Raw genomic sequence first — 15,691 nt, forward strand, 5'->3', positions numbered from 1 at the left:
GGGTGGGGGGGGCAGAAGCAATATTTGCTCTCAAGGGAGGGCTCAGTAGAAAAAGGTTTTAATACCATTGTCAGCAATCGTAGCATGGCAAATCCTGTCCTCGTATAGGAAATGCCTCTCCATCTCACCCACCATCAATACTCTCCTTCCAATTTTAAAATCAACCCTAGACTCCACAACCAATGGGCCGCTGCAATCATACCAAGCGCGCTGTATCTCAATTCTTGATGAGGCTGATATCACCGTTGATTTACTAACAGAATTCCCAGACAAAGAAAAACTAAAGCTCTGGCACTGGGACTGGCGACTCACTTGGGAAACCTGTAACACATAAATGTGCCTTTTTATTGAACCCACTCCATGAAATACCATCATATCTGACCAAGTTCCCAGATCCGATATATGCTACCTCAATCCTAAAACTACGCCTACAATCAGCCATTACTGCTTTGGTAAGCAAGCTTCGGGAGAGGCATCCGCAGGGCAGGCAATGCAGAACCTGTGTTGGTAATGTCTAGTTTTTACCTCTTTCTTTAGGGAAAGATATGATACCTTGCACGTGCATTTATGAAAGACTAAATGCTGGAAGGTAACTGTAGTTCTCCGGTGTTTGTAGCTTTTATATATTGAAATGCAACTTGGCCACCTCGCCTTATGTAGTTTAGCATGCAATCAGTGCCGGATTAAACCCTGTGGAGGCCCCTAGGCAGTCGAAATGTCAGGTCCCCCCCCCACAACTTATCTCCAAATACGTTTTTAATTTTCTGCATTGCTTTATTTTGATCCGTTATCCCGGGACCCCTAAAAGGAGTGGGGCCCGTAGGCCGGTGCCTACTTGGCCTAATGGATAATCCGGCACTGCATGTAATGGTGCCTAGTTCAAGTCTGAAGACTGTCTCCCAGGATGAGGATTTTGGCCTACCTACCTTACTGGCTGGCAGAGAAAGTGGCACATGTTAGGTGGCTAGGCTGCTGTAATGAGTGCATTTATTCAGTAAACTGCTGTTTGATTGTACTGAAGCTTCCCAAGTGATTATAGGGAATATCCAAAGCATGTAAATCCATGAAAGATACCAATGCTGGAGCACCACAGTTACAGGTTATTACTTTTTCTTACCAATAGATCATGGTTGTCTAAAGAATAAAATAGGTTTATGGAATAATACAGAGTCAGAGCCATGCAGCCAAAGATGGCAGTGGCTAGATCTGCTAATCTCGTGTAATGTTATATTGTATCATATATACATATATATTGTCCCGGGAGGATAGCTCAGTGGCAGCCTGCTTGCCTTGGAAACAAGACAACACAGAACAACACAGGGTCGAATCCCGGGTCCGCGCTTAGAAATCTCTCATATTCAAAATGGTGTCTTTTCAGTGCGGTTGATTATTATATGCTCCCCTTTCTAGCATGTCTCATACTGCAGTGTATAATCAAGAGAATCCAGATATTCTATTAATGGGAAAGTATTCAATACGGAACATTTTCAAATCTGCTTCTGTCCTGAAGACGGCCATTACCTACATCTTGACCAACGGTACCAGAGAGAATCCCGTATGAGTCACAAAGGCCGAAACATATGTCGACGTGTTATTAGGAACGTGTGTATTAGCCGATTCCTACCTCTCACTTTGAATAAACCACGATAGGATAGCTGGCGTGTATTAAATCACCCGCTGCTACCCTGTATTCATACAAGTTACCTTACACAGAGTGATTAACCAATTAAGAACACAACATTACATCATTCACTCTGGTTAAACACCTTTGAGGTATACATTAGAAGTTGGGAGACCACAATATATGTTGACTCTTCCTTGTAAGTACACATGTACATACCTACAGTAAGATATACTGTCCTTTCCCATTACCTTTCACTATGGTCATTGACGTTCTGAAAGGTCTGGTGCTTTGTCGCCATTTAGATTGTAAGTGATCAGCACAGTTTGTTTTTATATTTCTCTAAGTGTTGTTTTGCACATTAATGTTTTTTATACTAATCTTTTGAATAATAAATTGAAAATTGAACAATAACCGAGGTGTTTGTATGAGGGTTGGTGGGTGTAACCTGAAAATTATATAAGGCTACCTTGGACATAACCTTTTGCGATTCATGGTCTTGAGGTAGGGGTAGGCGACCTATCACTTCTTGTCTTATACACATTAGTCTCCCACTGATAGTGCCGCCCCCTCGATAACAAAAAATTGGGAGTACCCAATCATATAACATTAATCAAGAGAAACATACAGAGAAAAGGTTAATGGAGATATAGCTATATGTGTTACTCGCCTTCCTCTAGACTACTCAATCGAGCGCACGTGTGATTTTGCTTCTCATTTAGTTCTGCTCCTCCTCGTTTTCAGGGCAGCGTCAAGTTTCACTGCCCTGCTGATGTTGACGGTAAGAAATGTGGTAAGGAGTGGACCTATGTGGAGATTCGGAGGCACGCTCTGCTGACAGACGATGAACAGCGCATGTTTGAGGAAAAAATGGCCCTGATTGCCGCCAAGCAGTTCTGTGAATATAAAGAGGTAAGTCGTTGTTGATATTTATTTGCCTTCTTACTCTCTTTCACATTTCATACACTCTTCTCTGTGACAACTTTTAAGTGTTGCAGTCAGTGTTTTTGTTCACGCGCATGTTCCCAGCCTTCACTAACAAAATATGATGCATAGGTCTGTTTTCGAGCCCTTCAGTTTGGATTAAGGAGTCACAAGTTGGGGTTGAGACTGTGGTATTGCCTTAAATCTCTGATATGCATTAATACTATTTATCAAATTACTTTACATCAATTATTCAGGTGTTTAGTCGAGTAGAATGCTGTTTTGTGGTGTATCAGTAATATCTGGGTTGGCATTGAAGGTTGGAGGCATGTGTATTAGATGAAGCATTTAATGCATTTTAATGTAACTCATTATTTCCAAAAAGCGGCTATGTTTATTAGAAAAGCAACTATAATGGCAAATATAACATAACAAAGCGCTAAACTTGGGAGAAACTTCATGGTAATTAAATCAGAAGAGGTCGTCCCTGACAAAATACTATTATTACAAAATAGACCCTTCTGGTATATAGATTATTGGCAAGGTAACATACTCACAACATTTTTAAAGATACAATCTCATCAATAAAAAGCAGGTATTAGTAGACCTGTGGAATTAATCAATCAGTCAGAGGCAACCATCTTAAAAAATAAAAAAAATGTTTCATTAATAAGTATAGACTTCTTCTTATAAATAAAAAACATCTCATTGCAAAATTATCGAAGTGACAAGCGTGTCCCAAAAAAGTGACTTGTGCATCTAGTATCAGGGTACAACAGAATTATTAATTCATTATTGTTGTATAATAAACACTTTATGACTTGTATGTCCTCACTCTAATGTGGTACACGTAAGGAATGATTCCATTAATACTAAGTTATCACCATATAGCTTGTAGACAGACCCAACATGTTTTGTTCTCTTTATACATGTAAAAAAGGTTTTGAGAACTTCTTCAGCAGATTTTCCATACCCTATTGCATGAGCAACACTTATATTTTTTAAAACGACGAGATGGTGACGAGACAGAATATATAAGCGTTGGACAATTAATGGTGTCGTCTTTGCTTTAATTTGTCTGTATTGATAGTACAAGTTGCCTGAAAAATAATGTAGAAAAAGCCTAATTAGTGCTGTATTCATTGTACAATTTGAACATCATCTCATAATTAAATAACGGGATTAATGCTTACCACCAGTCTGTCTTTAACTCGTACTGGTGTGTCAAATGCCTGTTAAATAGGCTATTCACCTAGAAAAGTAAAACCAAACATACCACTTAACCTCCATAAACAGTCATTGTGAGTTTTAATTAATGCAATCAGTCTTTTTTGGGTCAAAAAGTTATTATGTACTTACTGGTCTTGTAGGTGACCAGGTACAATTCATCAGGTGAGGGTACTTCCTGAAGTTGCTGATTTCAAAAAATCATGTGAAAAAGAAGAAGAAAGGAGAAATCTATTCAGTTTTACACTCACGGAACGGTAGGATTGATTATAACTTAAGGGGTGTCAATTGAGGGGTCGCTCTCTCACCTTTACGCACATCTTCTATCCTGCCTCTTTGTTTCCATTAACGCAGAGGGGTTAGTTCTTTGTTTGTGCGGAGTTAGCCACTATTCAATGGTTCATATGATTGTTGATTGTGACCTTTAAGACATGTAGCAGTACTTCATTTTTCTGCATGTTTATCATAGTACATGCAGCACACAGTTCATAACTAGGTGTACCATGCACAACAACGCTTAGTTAAACATAGGGAAAGTGAATCTTCCTTTCATATAGCGCGCCCATAAAGATATCGAATTACCGATCTTCCTAGCGATATAGCGTGGTAATGTCCAGAGCTGCTTGTGAGTTTTTCTTTCCTTCATGTTATTTGGGTGTATTGTATCCGTTACGATTGTCTATGGTCATGTGACGCTGTCGGTTTTACAGATGCACAGAGCGTCATGACGCTCATATACTTACTCAAGGTTTTTTAGGGCTGCCATTGTTCACTGTCTATCACCCGCTCTATTGGTTACAGTATGTTTGTTATCATTGTTCAAACACCATCATTGCTTACCAGCTTAAATAACTCTTGCTCATGGAAATTACATTAAAGACTTAATGAATATTAAATAATGGTAATATGTATTACTACTATATTACCAATATTAATTCCGTTATCAGCTCATTATACAGGTTCAGTGCTTGGTATCTTTAACAATGTTTCCCATATTATTTTATAATTACTAAGCAGGCTACTGACTATCTCTATGGTCTACCAGACAAAGGAAAAATAAAAAATGACCAGTCTGGGGTCGACGTCGTGTAAACATTATTAGTTATATCACGACACACAATATCGCCTTATATCCTAGGGTAATGTTCAACCAATACTCTTTTGGTTCCGTATTGATTCCTGTAGTATTTATTGATGTTCCCTCCTACAGAAGTTATGTTAATCGCGCCACCGTTAGTACCAGTCAATGCATTCATTGAGACCTGTCTCATGGCTTTTAGTGAGGTAAATTAAACATTGTTCCATTTCTGAATGTTTTTTTCTGTCCCTCATCGTGTCACTACTTTGATGTATCTTCAGTAATATGGTCCACTATAATTCATAACACTTATGTTCCAAACTAATGAAGTGTCCCACCATGGGGGCTGTAAGTATTCTATTATGTATGCAGCTTTTGTGCTCACTTGTTATGATCTTCGCTTTCTTTCTGTTTTGCCTATATAAAGTTTGTTGCATGGGCATCTAATGCCATAAACCACCATCGATGTATTACAGTTTGTGAATGCCTTTTGTAACCAAACTCTGGTTAAACCCAGGTCAACTGTTAGTTTGATCACTGACACTACATTGCCCACATGGTGTATGGCCTTGAGGTTTTTCCATACCTCAGCATTCAGTAATGCTCCTCTGATTTTCGGTCAGTAAATATATATAATTTTCGGTTAACATTTCTTTTAGATTCTTACTTCTCTTAAAAGCACATTTCGGCAGGGAAAGAGGACTGTTATCACCTTGTAGAATCCGACAATTTTGTTTAATGTTATTGTTGATTTGATTTGATAACGGATTCTAGGTGCTGACAAAAATAATGCTATCTTGTTCTTCCCCCTTTTTTTTATATTCTAACAGAGCTTCCCTTTTGTTGTTACTCGCTTTTTTACAAGCTTTTTTTTATTATTTGTTTTGGGTGCCCTTTTTGTCTCAGGTTTGTGCTCAGTTTTTTGGATTCCTCTATATAGGAGGTTTTTTTTGTGCTGTTACGTTGTAAATGTAAATATTGTCCCACAGGCAGATTCTCCCATGTGCGTTTCGTGTGGAAACTAGAGAAGAAGAGTGAAGAGTTTCTATCTGTGGTCTTGTGATATGGTTTAATAAACAATACTTTCTTTACAATATCCAAAAATTTAATTTCATTTCTACTATGGTTGGATGTGAAAGTTAAGAATTGGTTTTGGCTATTCAACCATTGGAAAAACAGGTTGAATGATGTGAAATCTCCATGCCAGACCATTAGTATGTCATCTATATATCGTTTCCATAGTGTGATGTGTTCTACGTATGGATTATTGTCCGTCAACACCCTATTCACTTCAAAACTTTCTACATAAAGATTGGCAAGGGTGGGGGCCACAGCTGATCCCATTGCTGTTCCATGTATCTGATGATAAAACTTATTATTAAAGAAAAAGTTGTTTTTTGTTAGAGCTAACTAATTCTAGCACCATAAGATAAATGAATCTTGTGTGGAGTTGTTTCTATGCTTATTCAAGCGTAACTCTTCGATCATCTCAAGTGTAGCTAGTGTAGCTGTGTGCAGTATCCGATTATATAATGATACTTTCTCCAGCATGGGGTCTGGCATGGATTCACATGCTCATGAATATTCCCTGTCGTTAGGCTGGGAATCCTCTGTAAAAGAAAAAACAGTTTCACTTTCACTTATAAACTATATTGCTCCTTTAAACCAATCACTGTCCTCTGGGTCATACTACCCCCATCCAATGACAGCCCTCTCCCTAAGCCCCTCCTCTGGCAGCCATCTTCAGATTTGGTAAGCATGTATACAATTTAGGAACACTCAGAATATCTGCTACTAAATATTCAGACTCCCTTTTTGATATCCAACCCCTCTCACAAGCTTTTTCAAATTTCATTGAAATTGTAGGGTCTGTTTCTAATTCTTCATAAAAATTGGAATCTTCCAATTGGCGTTCACATTGAACAATGTAAATAGTTCGGACTAACATCACAATGGCTCCCCCCTTTTGGCCTTTCGTAGAACAATATTTTTATTATTGATTAAAGATTCGATTGCTGTATGTTCTGCATTGCAAAGATTTTAAAACATATTTTTATGCTCTTTGGATCCCAATTTCCTTTTTTTTTTTTTAGTACCCGAATCTCAAACACAATAGCTTCTGGAGAATGGCTGGTGGTAGGTGGACAGAATATGGAATGTTTTCGCAAACCACTTTGATTTTCGTCTACACCAAAATTTTTATTCATAAAGTACTGATTTAAATGTATCTTGCGTAATAGTTGTTGTATTTCAGATCTTTGTTTAAAGCTGTCATAATTAGCTGTTGGTCCAAATCTGAAATCTTTATTAAGTACTTTCATTTTGTCATTATTGGGTGCATATGTAGACAAATTAATCAGTAATTCTGTCTGCTCCTGGTCTGTTGAGGTCCGTAGTCCCAAACTGTTCTTGCTGGGTCCTGCACTAAAAAATGCTGTTGGCTGTTGTTTCTTTTTCCTCACCCTCTCTGCATATTGCCTCTCCTATTTGTGTAGCCACCTCTATTTCTTACTGAGGTTTGTCCTCTTGTATTAGGATTATGAAGTTGTAAATCATTGTTAGTACTCTCGTCACTTGAGCTAAAAGAACTATAAAATGTATTGCTGAACATGACTCTTTTATTTCTTAGTTGTTGTTGTAATTGTCGTTGTTGTGGATTTGTGAAAGGGTCATACCCATCTTGGGTGTATCTGAACGCCTTTTCGTGGCTTAAGTTGGAGAGGTCTTTTTTCATTCTTCTAATTCGCTCTTTTATTGTAATTTCTTTAAATTCATCCATTTCCTTTATAATCTCATCCAACCTTTTCTTAAAGATGTCAAGAGATACCAATTGTTTACATGTATAAAGAGAACGAAACATGTTGGATGTGTCTACAAGCTATATGGTGATATCCTAGAATTAATTGAATAATTCCTTATATGTAGCACATTAGAGTGAAGACATACAAGTCATAAAGTGTTTATTATACAACAATAATGAATGTATAATTCTGTTGTACCTCGATACTCCATGCACAAGTCACTTTTTTGGGACACACTTGTCACTTCGATAATTTTGTAATAAAGAAGAAGTCTGTACTTATTAATTAAAGATTTTTTAAAAAATATTTTAAGATAGTTGCCTGTGACTGATTAATTCCACAGGTCTACTAATACCTGCTGTGTATTGATGAGATTGTATCTTTAAAAATGTTGTGAGTATGTTGCCTTACTAATAATGTATATACCAGAAGGGTCTATTTCGTAATAAAAATATAACATAACAAGCCATCAATCCTAAAAATAAAACTATCATGTAACCGATGAACATCTTTAGTGAGGAACAATGAAAAAGTAATTCTAGTTTAAACGCATGGAAAGCATTCCTCCTGCACTCTACATTCATTTTATACGCAACCCAGACCCCTTGCACTCACGTTGGGAAGAAAAACAGTTGTACGATAAATGTCTTCCTCTCCTTTGAGCCCTGATCTGCTGCTTTCTGTTTCTCTCTGATACAAGCTCTCCCAGCCCTCCCGACTCCAATGCTGGTTGCACCGGCCGAACAAGTCTGCTGACCTTGTATGTCTGTGTGACTCTTGGCCTGGCCTATATATATTCAATATAGCATACAACAACAATTGAGCTCAGGCTACTCCGCCCTTCCACACAACTGTGGCTAGATACAGGCTACAACTCAGATGGTGTGCATTTTTCACCCATACATATGATCAGTGACCAATTTAGACGGTTAAAACCAAATTTATTAACATCTAATATCATGTGGGTGTATGACTGCTAGGGAAGGAGTTTCTCGGTAGCAGGGGCATTGTCCCGGACGAGACCGGGTGCAGCGAAAAAGCAGTAGCAGGTAGTGAGTAGGGTTGAGAAAAGGACTCACTGTGCAAGCACAGTCACAGTGTCTGTCATGGTGTGTGACTACATGTGGATGGAGTCTATAGGGGCTGGCCTCAGTGCTCGCATGTTGCAGTAAGATTGGGGCTGCAGGCAAAGGTATGCTGAGATCAGAGGAGCGCGGTGCAAGCATGGGTGGTAGGAACCGGGAGGGTGTTGGTAGGCCATGTAGTTTGTGCGGATCGTGGGACAGGGATTTCAGCAGGACTTTACGAAAACAGCGCTGGGGATGAGGGTGGCATGAGAGAGGGCAAATGGATGGGAGTGAGATAGTAAGGAAGGAAAACAGCATAGTGCAGGATCGTCAATACAGCTCATTGCCGATACCAGTGGTGAGGGTATCTTACCTTTTGTGTGGGATGTCAGACCAGCCTGAAGTTTGATGAGCATCATGTCATCGGATGGGAAGCCTAGTAGAGAGGAAGGTGCTGGAGATGGAGTTGGGACTTCTGTAGAGTGCGTAGGGAGCACCGCCATGCCAGCAGATGGCAGACAGGGCCAGACAGGGGAAACCTACTTAGACCTTAAACAGTGGCCTTTCATGGGGCCGGCGTTGCCTGTCGGCTCAAAGAGGGAGGATCATTATGAGTCAAGGCTGGCCAATGCATGGCAGCCAGAGGAGGGCTCATACTTGGTCTTGGATGCTGCTTCATGGTCGTCTCGTTGCAAGCGGCCATCTTAGAATGGCTGAGGATCTTGTGCTACAAGAGCTCAACAGGGCTTACTTGTTCTGTTCAGGAAATAGAATTCTTAAAGTTTGGAAACTGATGTCTTACCCTTTTGAACTCAGCTCCTGCCACAGTTAAGAAATACACGTTTGCTCTCCAGCTCTCCTTGTGAGTTTCTTCTGGATGGTTCTTTAATTTCCTGGAGCTTCCATTTGGTCACCTTACTGCATTCCTTGTCATGCCATGCATTTTCATTCACCATCTCTACTATTGCTCCGCCTCACTCGGTTTAGATCATCTCCATCTATCATCCTCCTGGTCCCATTGAACCATTCTTTGATGAACTTGGGCAACCCCATGATTATCTTTCCACTAAACACCATCTCATTCTCTTAGATGACTTTAACATTCCCTCTCTGAACACTTCTAAGAAATCAGGACTTCAGTCTTTTCTTAGTGAGCACGTACTCCACTCGATCCATAATCTACCTACCCACACCGGGGCCAACTCTTTGGATCTCTTATTCATCTCAACCACTCTCTGAGCCACTAATACTACTATCACACCATCTGTATCTGATCACTTAGTTGTTTATTCCACCATATAATTTCCACCCTCTGCCCTCTCCTTAGTACTTGCCTCAACTATTACTAAAAGGGCATTTAAACCTTCTGCCATGCCACTCTTTCTCTCGGACCTACAGATCTCACTCTCCTCCTTCACACCTGATGCCTCTACCACTAACACTGCCTTCTCCAGCTTCTGATCCCTACTATATAACTCATTCTCCTCTCACTTCCCACTACTAACTTTCATCCGTAAGTCTCAGCCTCCTCAACCATGGGTCACCTCCTTTATATGCTGTCTCTGCACAGAAATGCATTGGCTGCAGCGCAAATGGAGTTGTACCCACATGCATGAGGACCTGCAATTCTACCCCCCTGCCCTGAACTCTCTAATGTCCTCTCTTGATAGAGCAAAAATTGAATACTAGCTCACCCTCATTGACTCTCACTCCAATCATCTGCGCTGGCTACAGGGCACCTAAACGGAATCCTCACTCCTAAACCTATGACTATGAACACCACTCTCACAGCTAATTACCTAGCTGACTAATTCACTGTAAAATGTTCCAAAATGTAAGACTCTCTCCTGACCTTCCTCACACTTCCTCCTACATTTGACACTCTCCCTACTCTATCACCCTCTGTCTCTATCTCCCACTTTAGTGACAGTAATACTGAAGAAGTCCTAGCTCTACTGATGAAGGTGAAGCCTTCTTGCGTCCCATCAGACCCTCTTTCTCTTCAGCTAGTCAAGCCTATTGCCGCTTTAGTGGCCTCTCATCTTGCTGACCTCCTCAACCTTTCCTTCAACTCTGCTTGCTTTCCCTCTATTTTCAAAAGGGTCACAGTCATCCCTCTTCTAACAAGGCAAGGATCTGGGGGCGCTGTTGCACGGCAGGGCAGACTAGACCTGTCGCGATCTAGCTCCGCTCCGACGCTGGAACAGCAGGGCCATAGGTGCCCTAAAACATCGTCCAAGGAGCTGACGAAAGTGGGGGCAAGAAGCGCAATAGTGAGAGCCCATCCTGGGCCAATGGCAGTTCGGGACCAGGCTCGTGATAAGAAAATATAACCCCGGTCTGGGGGAGAGCCTGGACGCACCAAAATGGTCGTGCACCCTCGTTGAGCCGGAAGAAGCAAGGGCGGTGGAGCTGGGACGGATCAAAGGAGCCCCAGAGGCCAGACGTGGCCTACTGCAGCACCAGAGCAGGACCCGGGTGGCTGTGTGCGAGGGACGGTGGGAGAAATTGAAGTGCACGTGGACCAGGAGCGAGTGAGGAGAGGAGAGGGGTGGCCCGCTCTCTCCTTCCCAGTGAGCAGCAGAATCTTGGACCCAGTGACAGACCCCTTCCTAACTGGCAACTGAAGGAGGGGAGCAGGGGTGCAGAGAGGTGCTCTGGCAGTGTCCCGCAGGTCCAGCAATGGTGGCACTGCAGGAGTCTGCAACACAGACTCCTCCCCCAGCCGCACAGGCCCCTCTGGGACAGGAGTGTGGTCTCCGGTGGGCCGGCGGCAGCGACTGAAGCGGAGGAGGCGAACTGGACTGGCAGAGACTGGGACCAGTAATTATTGGGCTGCCGGAATCATGTGGCCGGGAGCTGAGATCCTCAGATTTGCTGGCAGCGCAGCCCGATGCTGCGAGAAGACCTGCACCATCCCTGGACATCTGTGGTGCGTCTCCCCTGGCGCAGAGGAGCTTCCATCGTTAGGAAGAACAGCCACCAGGGCCTGGGGGTGGTCGCCTCCAGGCCAGGCAGCAGCACAAGAAAGCAAAAAGCCACAAGGGAGGGGTCCAAGTCAGCGAGCAGTGGAGAAACAGGTGAGAGACAGGGCAGGCCTCCACACCTCCAAGGATGGTAAGCAGAGTGTGAGGGTGCAATGCCAGTGGCACGGACCACTGCACTCTATACAAAGAGAGCTACATGTTGCTCAAACTAACCCAGAGAATAACAAAAGCAGCGCAGGTGCTGCAGCAATGTTGGAGGACTGAAAAGGAGGACCAGTTGGCAGCAGGGGCACGCAGAAGAGACTCACAAGTGGCCAGTGCCAGTTAGACGTCTGTCTGGAGGGGCAGACAATAACAGCCCCACAGGGAGTAAGGAAGCAAGGAAGAGTGCCCACTCAGAGACGCAGCGAGGGGCTTTGACCCAGGCTACACAGCAGGGGGAGCGAAGATCCCCTACCCAAAACTCTCATCTTCCGGCAAGCTGAGTGGGGGGGAAGAAGTTACCAGGGGTAGTTGGGAGTGCACCCCGGCAAGAGCACAATAGGGTCAAGGAGGCCAGCCCCACAATGCAACAGGCCAGAGAGCCATTTAAGAGGCATCAACTGGAGGGATTGCGAAAGACAAAGGAAAGAAGCCACCCACCCAAGCGAAGATGGACTCGTTTACGGTCCCCCCGAAGGATCAAGCGAGCAGAGGACAGAGTGGAAGGGCTGGAGGCACTGAGGCTCCCTGGAATACCCTCGTTAATGAACTGCTCCTTGCTGTCAAGGAATCCATGACCTCGCTGGAGAGCAAAGTGGATGCTGTGGGGGCAGAGGTGAGCTTCCTAAGGCAAGACCTCCATAAAATCTTTGCTAGAGTGGGGTAAGTAGAGAATAGAGATTCGGAAGTGGAGGACGCAATACCTCTGAAACACTTGTGTACGAGCGTGATATAAATAAAATACCATTTGATTTCATTTCTCTGATGCAGAAGGACAGTTAGGAGTTAAAGAGCAGGACAAAAGCACTGGAAGAAAGGGTGGAGGATGCAGAAGGGAGGGCACGCACAACAACATCCGGATACTGGTGCTCCCAGAGAAGATAGAGGGCCCCTCCATGGAGCTGTATCTGCAAGGGTGGCTGACGGAGTGGATGGGCCCTACACGATTGTCACAGTTTTTCTCTGTGAAAATGGCCCACAGAATCCCCAGTAACGATGGGGGGGTGGGGGAGGCTCGTCCTAGGCCAGTAATGCCAAAGCTCTTAAACTACAGGGACAGGGATGCAATTCTGTAGATGTGGAAAAAAGGTCTGGTACTGGTGAACAGCTCGAGGGTAACAGTCTACCCAGACTTTTACGAGGGCGGTGCAGAAGGCCAGGCACTAATATGAGAAGGTTAAGAGGCGGCTGCGGGAGGTCAACATGAAGTACGCTATGATGTTTCCAGCCATCCTCAGAGTGATGGGGTCAAACAGGGTTCACTTCTTCCATAGCCCGAAAGAAGCATGGGACTGGGCAGACAGCGAGGGAATAGGCCGAAGGACCTGGCCAAGAGCGGCCGAGGCCAGCACACCGGACTGAAAGTGATGGCGGAGATGGAGAGAAAAGAGCACAACATGGACAGTGGAACCTGTATAACATGAACAGTATAGAGGACGTTGGAAGCTGGCTATACCATATTATGGGCCTCATCACAAGTTGGGCGGTAACGCCGGCGGTATTCCTGCCGGCGGTATTAGCCCTACCGCCAAACCCCCGGCGCTATTAGCACCGGATCACGGGTTTGGCGGTAATGGAATTCCCCATTCCCCACTGAGCCCATTCGGGAATGCCCCATTCCCCATTGGGCTCAATGGGGAATTTTTTTCGCTCCTACCACCGGCGGATTTCCCGCGGGCGGTAATAGCGCGAACTTTCGATGGATTTCCCCCCAGCTCACAGCTGGGGAGAAATCCGCCGAAGCCCTGATTTGGTGGACCCTTAAATCCGGCGGTAATAGCGCGACCGCCGGATTTAAAGGTTACCGCCAATCTCGTGATGAGGCCCTATTTCTACAACTGTTGGAGTGGAGCTGAAGAAACATGGCTTACACATACCCCTAGAGCACCCTCCAGAGGCAGGCGGGTTTCACGGTTAAGAACACAGTTATGGGACGACAGATGCTTCTAGTCGTGGGGGAAGCGTGGGGAGAGGGGCGGCATGTTGTGGGGAGTTCACAGTTTCAATTAAGTTTTAGTCAGTGCGATCATACCAGAAGGAATGGGTACCAAGGCTGCCACCAGCAACGTGTATCAGCCTTACCCAAGCAGTAGAGCCTGTGTCGCTAAGAGGTGATGGCTGGAAAGGATGACACATGGGCAGGACCCTGACCTGCATGTCATGGAACGTCAATGGGCTCCAACACACGATCAAAGACTTGTGGCGAAATTCCTGGCGCCCGACAAAGTGGGCATAATGCTCCTTCAGGAGACCTATATGCTGGGGACGAAATGCAAATTCCTGGGAAGGGCCCCATATTCAGTGGTGGAGCACGAGGCATCGCTGGGGGATCCATGGGAGTGGCAATACTGGTTAAAAAGCCCTTACCGTTGCAGTTACTCAAGGTAGAAAAGGACATGGGGAGGGTGGTTCTGGTGAAGGGTTCCCTGTGGGGGGAAGACGGTATGTATTGTCAGCATGTACACCCCTGTCCACCCTACAGCTTTCTACTTTAATGCGGGTTCAACCACTGATAGCAAAACATGGGGGGACCTGATGCTAGTGGGGGGTGCCCTTAATGACACAGCCCAGCCGTCACTGGGTAGAGTTCCCTGGAGTGGTCAGCAGATGCACCCCCCACGAAACTAAAAACCTTTATTGATGCAATGGGATGAGCGACATTTGGAGGGGACTCCACCCCTGGGAAAAGGGTTTCTCTTTCTATTCTAACGCCCACGCACCCTTCTCCAGGATTGACTACTTCTTACTTCTGAGTACCGAGACGGGAAGGGTGACTGCAGCCAAATACTTACCGAGGGTGATCTCGGACCATCCCCTACTGCTGGTCACTCTAAAGGGGGTGGAGAACACTCAGGGGTGGGGGGTTTGAAGATGAATGTGTACTACTTAAAGAATGAGAAGATAGCAGACGCTCTCCGGGAGGAATCAGATGCATACTTCCGGACTAACGCTGGATCGGTTGCTCTGTGGGAAGCCTACAAGATAGTTTTGCAGGGGAGGGCGATGCAAGTAATTAGACAACACCTCAGGGCCATGGTGGAATGGAGGGATGAGTTGGAATGGGAGGTGGAGACATCGAAGGCCAAGATCCACGAGGACAAACTGATGAAAGCAGGAGGGCTTGGGCTAGGGCACTGCACCACTATGGGTTGGAGGCTCGGGATGAGGCTGGGGCTGCTCAGAGGGACAATCAGGCACAGATGTTTGATGTAGGTGACAAATGTGGAAGGCTCTTGGCGTGGCTTGAGAAAAGAGATGACGGGACCAGGTGGGTGAAGGAAATTAGGCAGGTTGATGGGGAGATACAGAACAACAGCGAGGGCATAGCTAAGAGTTCACCGACTACTACAGGGAACTGTACGGGTGCAGGAGGTCGAGGACTATACAGCTATAGAACAGTACATGAAGGGGACTGGGTTGCTGCAGTTGAGTCAGGAGCAGTGTGCTAGGTTAGAGATGAATCCGAACCTGGAGGAGATCCAAGCAGCCATTACACAACTTCAATCTGCTCAAAGCTCTGGGACCAAATGGGTTTCCGGAAGAGTTCTGGAAACTGATGGTGCAGGGGCTAGCAGAGGAAATGAGGGCAATGTTTATGGAGTGTTATGAGAGAGGTGCTCTCCCAAAGGATCTTCGGCAGGCAACCTTAGTGGTTATACATAAGAAAGGGATACCACCCGAGCTATGTAATGGGTACTGCCTGATCTTCCCGATCAATGGGGAGGCCAAAGTCCTAGCGAAAGTACTAGTCAATAAACATATCCCAATCATTAGAGCACTCATAC

General features: G+C 44.4%; 2 protein-coding genes across 2 annotated transcripts in view; one reads left to right on the forward strand and one right to left on the reverse strand.

Moving 5' to 3' along the window:
* LOC138491618 (E3 ubiquitin-protein ligase DDB_G0292642-like) overlaps positions 1-15,691 on the reverse strand; it is a 536,293-nt gene that overhangs the window by 396,213 nt on the left and 124,389 nt on the right. The window lies entirely within an intron of this gene.
* The window catches only part of LOC138491617 (E3 ubiquitin-protein ligase DDB_G0292642-like), a 150,167-nt gene that overhangs the window by 89,016 nt on the left and 45,460 nt on the right, over positions 1-15,691 (forward strand). Inside the window, exon 3 of the mRNA XM_069618242.1 lies at positions 2,366-2,533. Coding sequence (XP_069474343.1) covers positions 2,366-2,533 — 168 coding nt within the window. The remainder of the gene's footprint in view (positions 1-2,365; positions 2,534-15,691) is intronic.

Source organism: Ambystoma mexicanum, chromosome 10, assembly GCF_040938575.1.
Source record: "Ambystoma mexicanum isolate Mex_15411 chromosome 10, UKY_AmexF1_1, whole genome shotgun sequence".
Classification (NCBI taxonomy): domain Eukaryota; kingdom Metazoa; phylum Chordata; class Amphibia; order Caudata; family Ambystomatidae; genus Ambystoma; species Ambystoma mexicanum.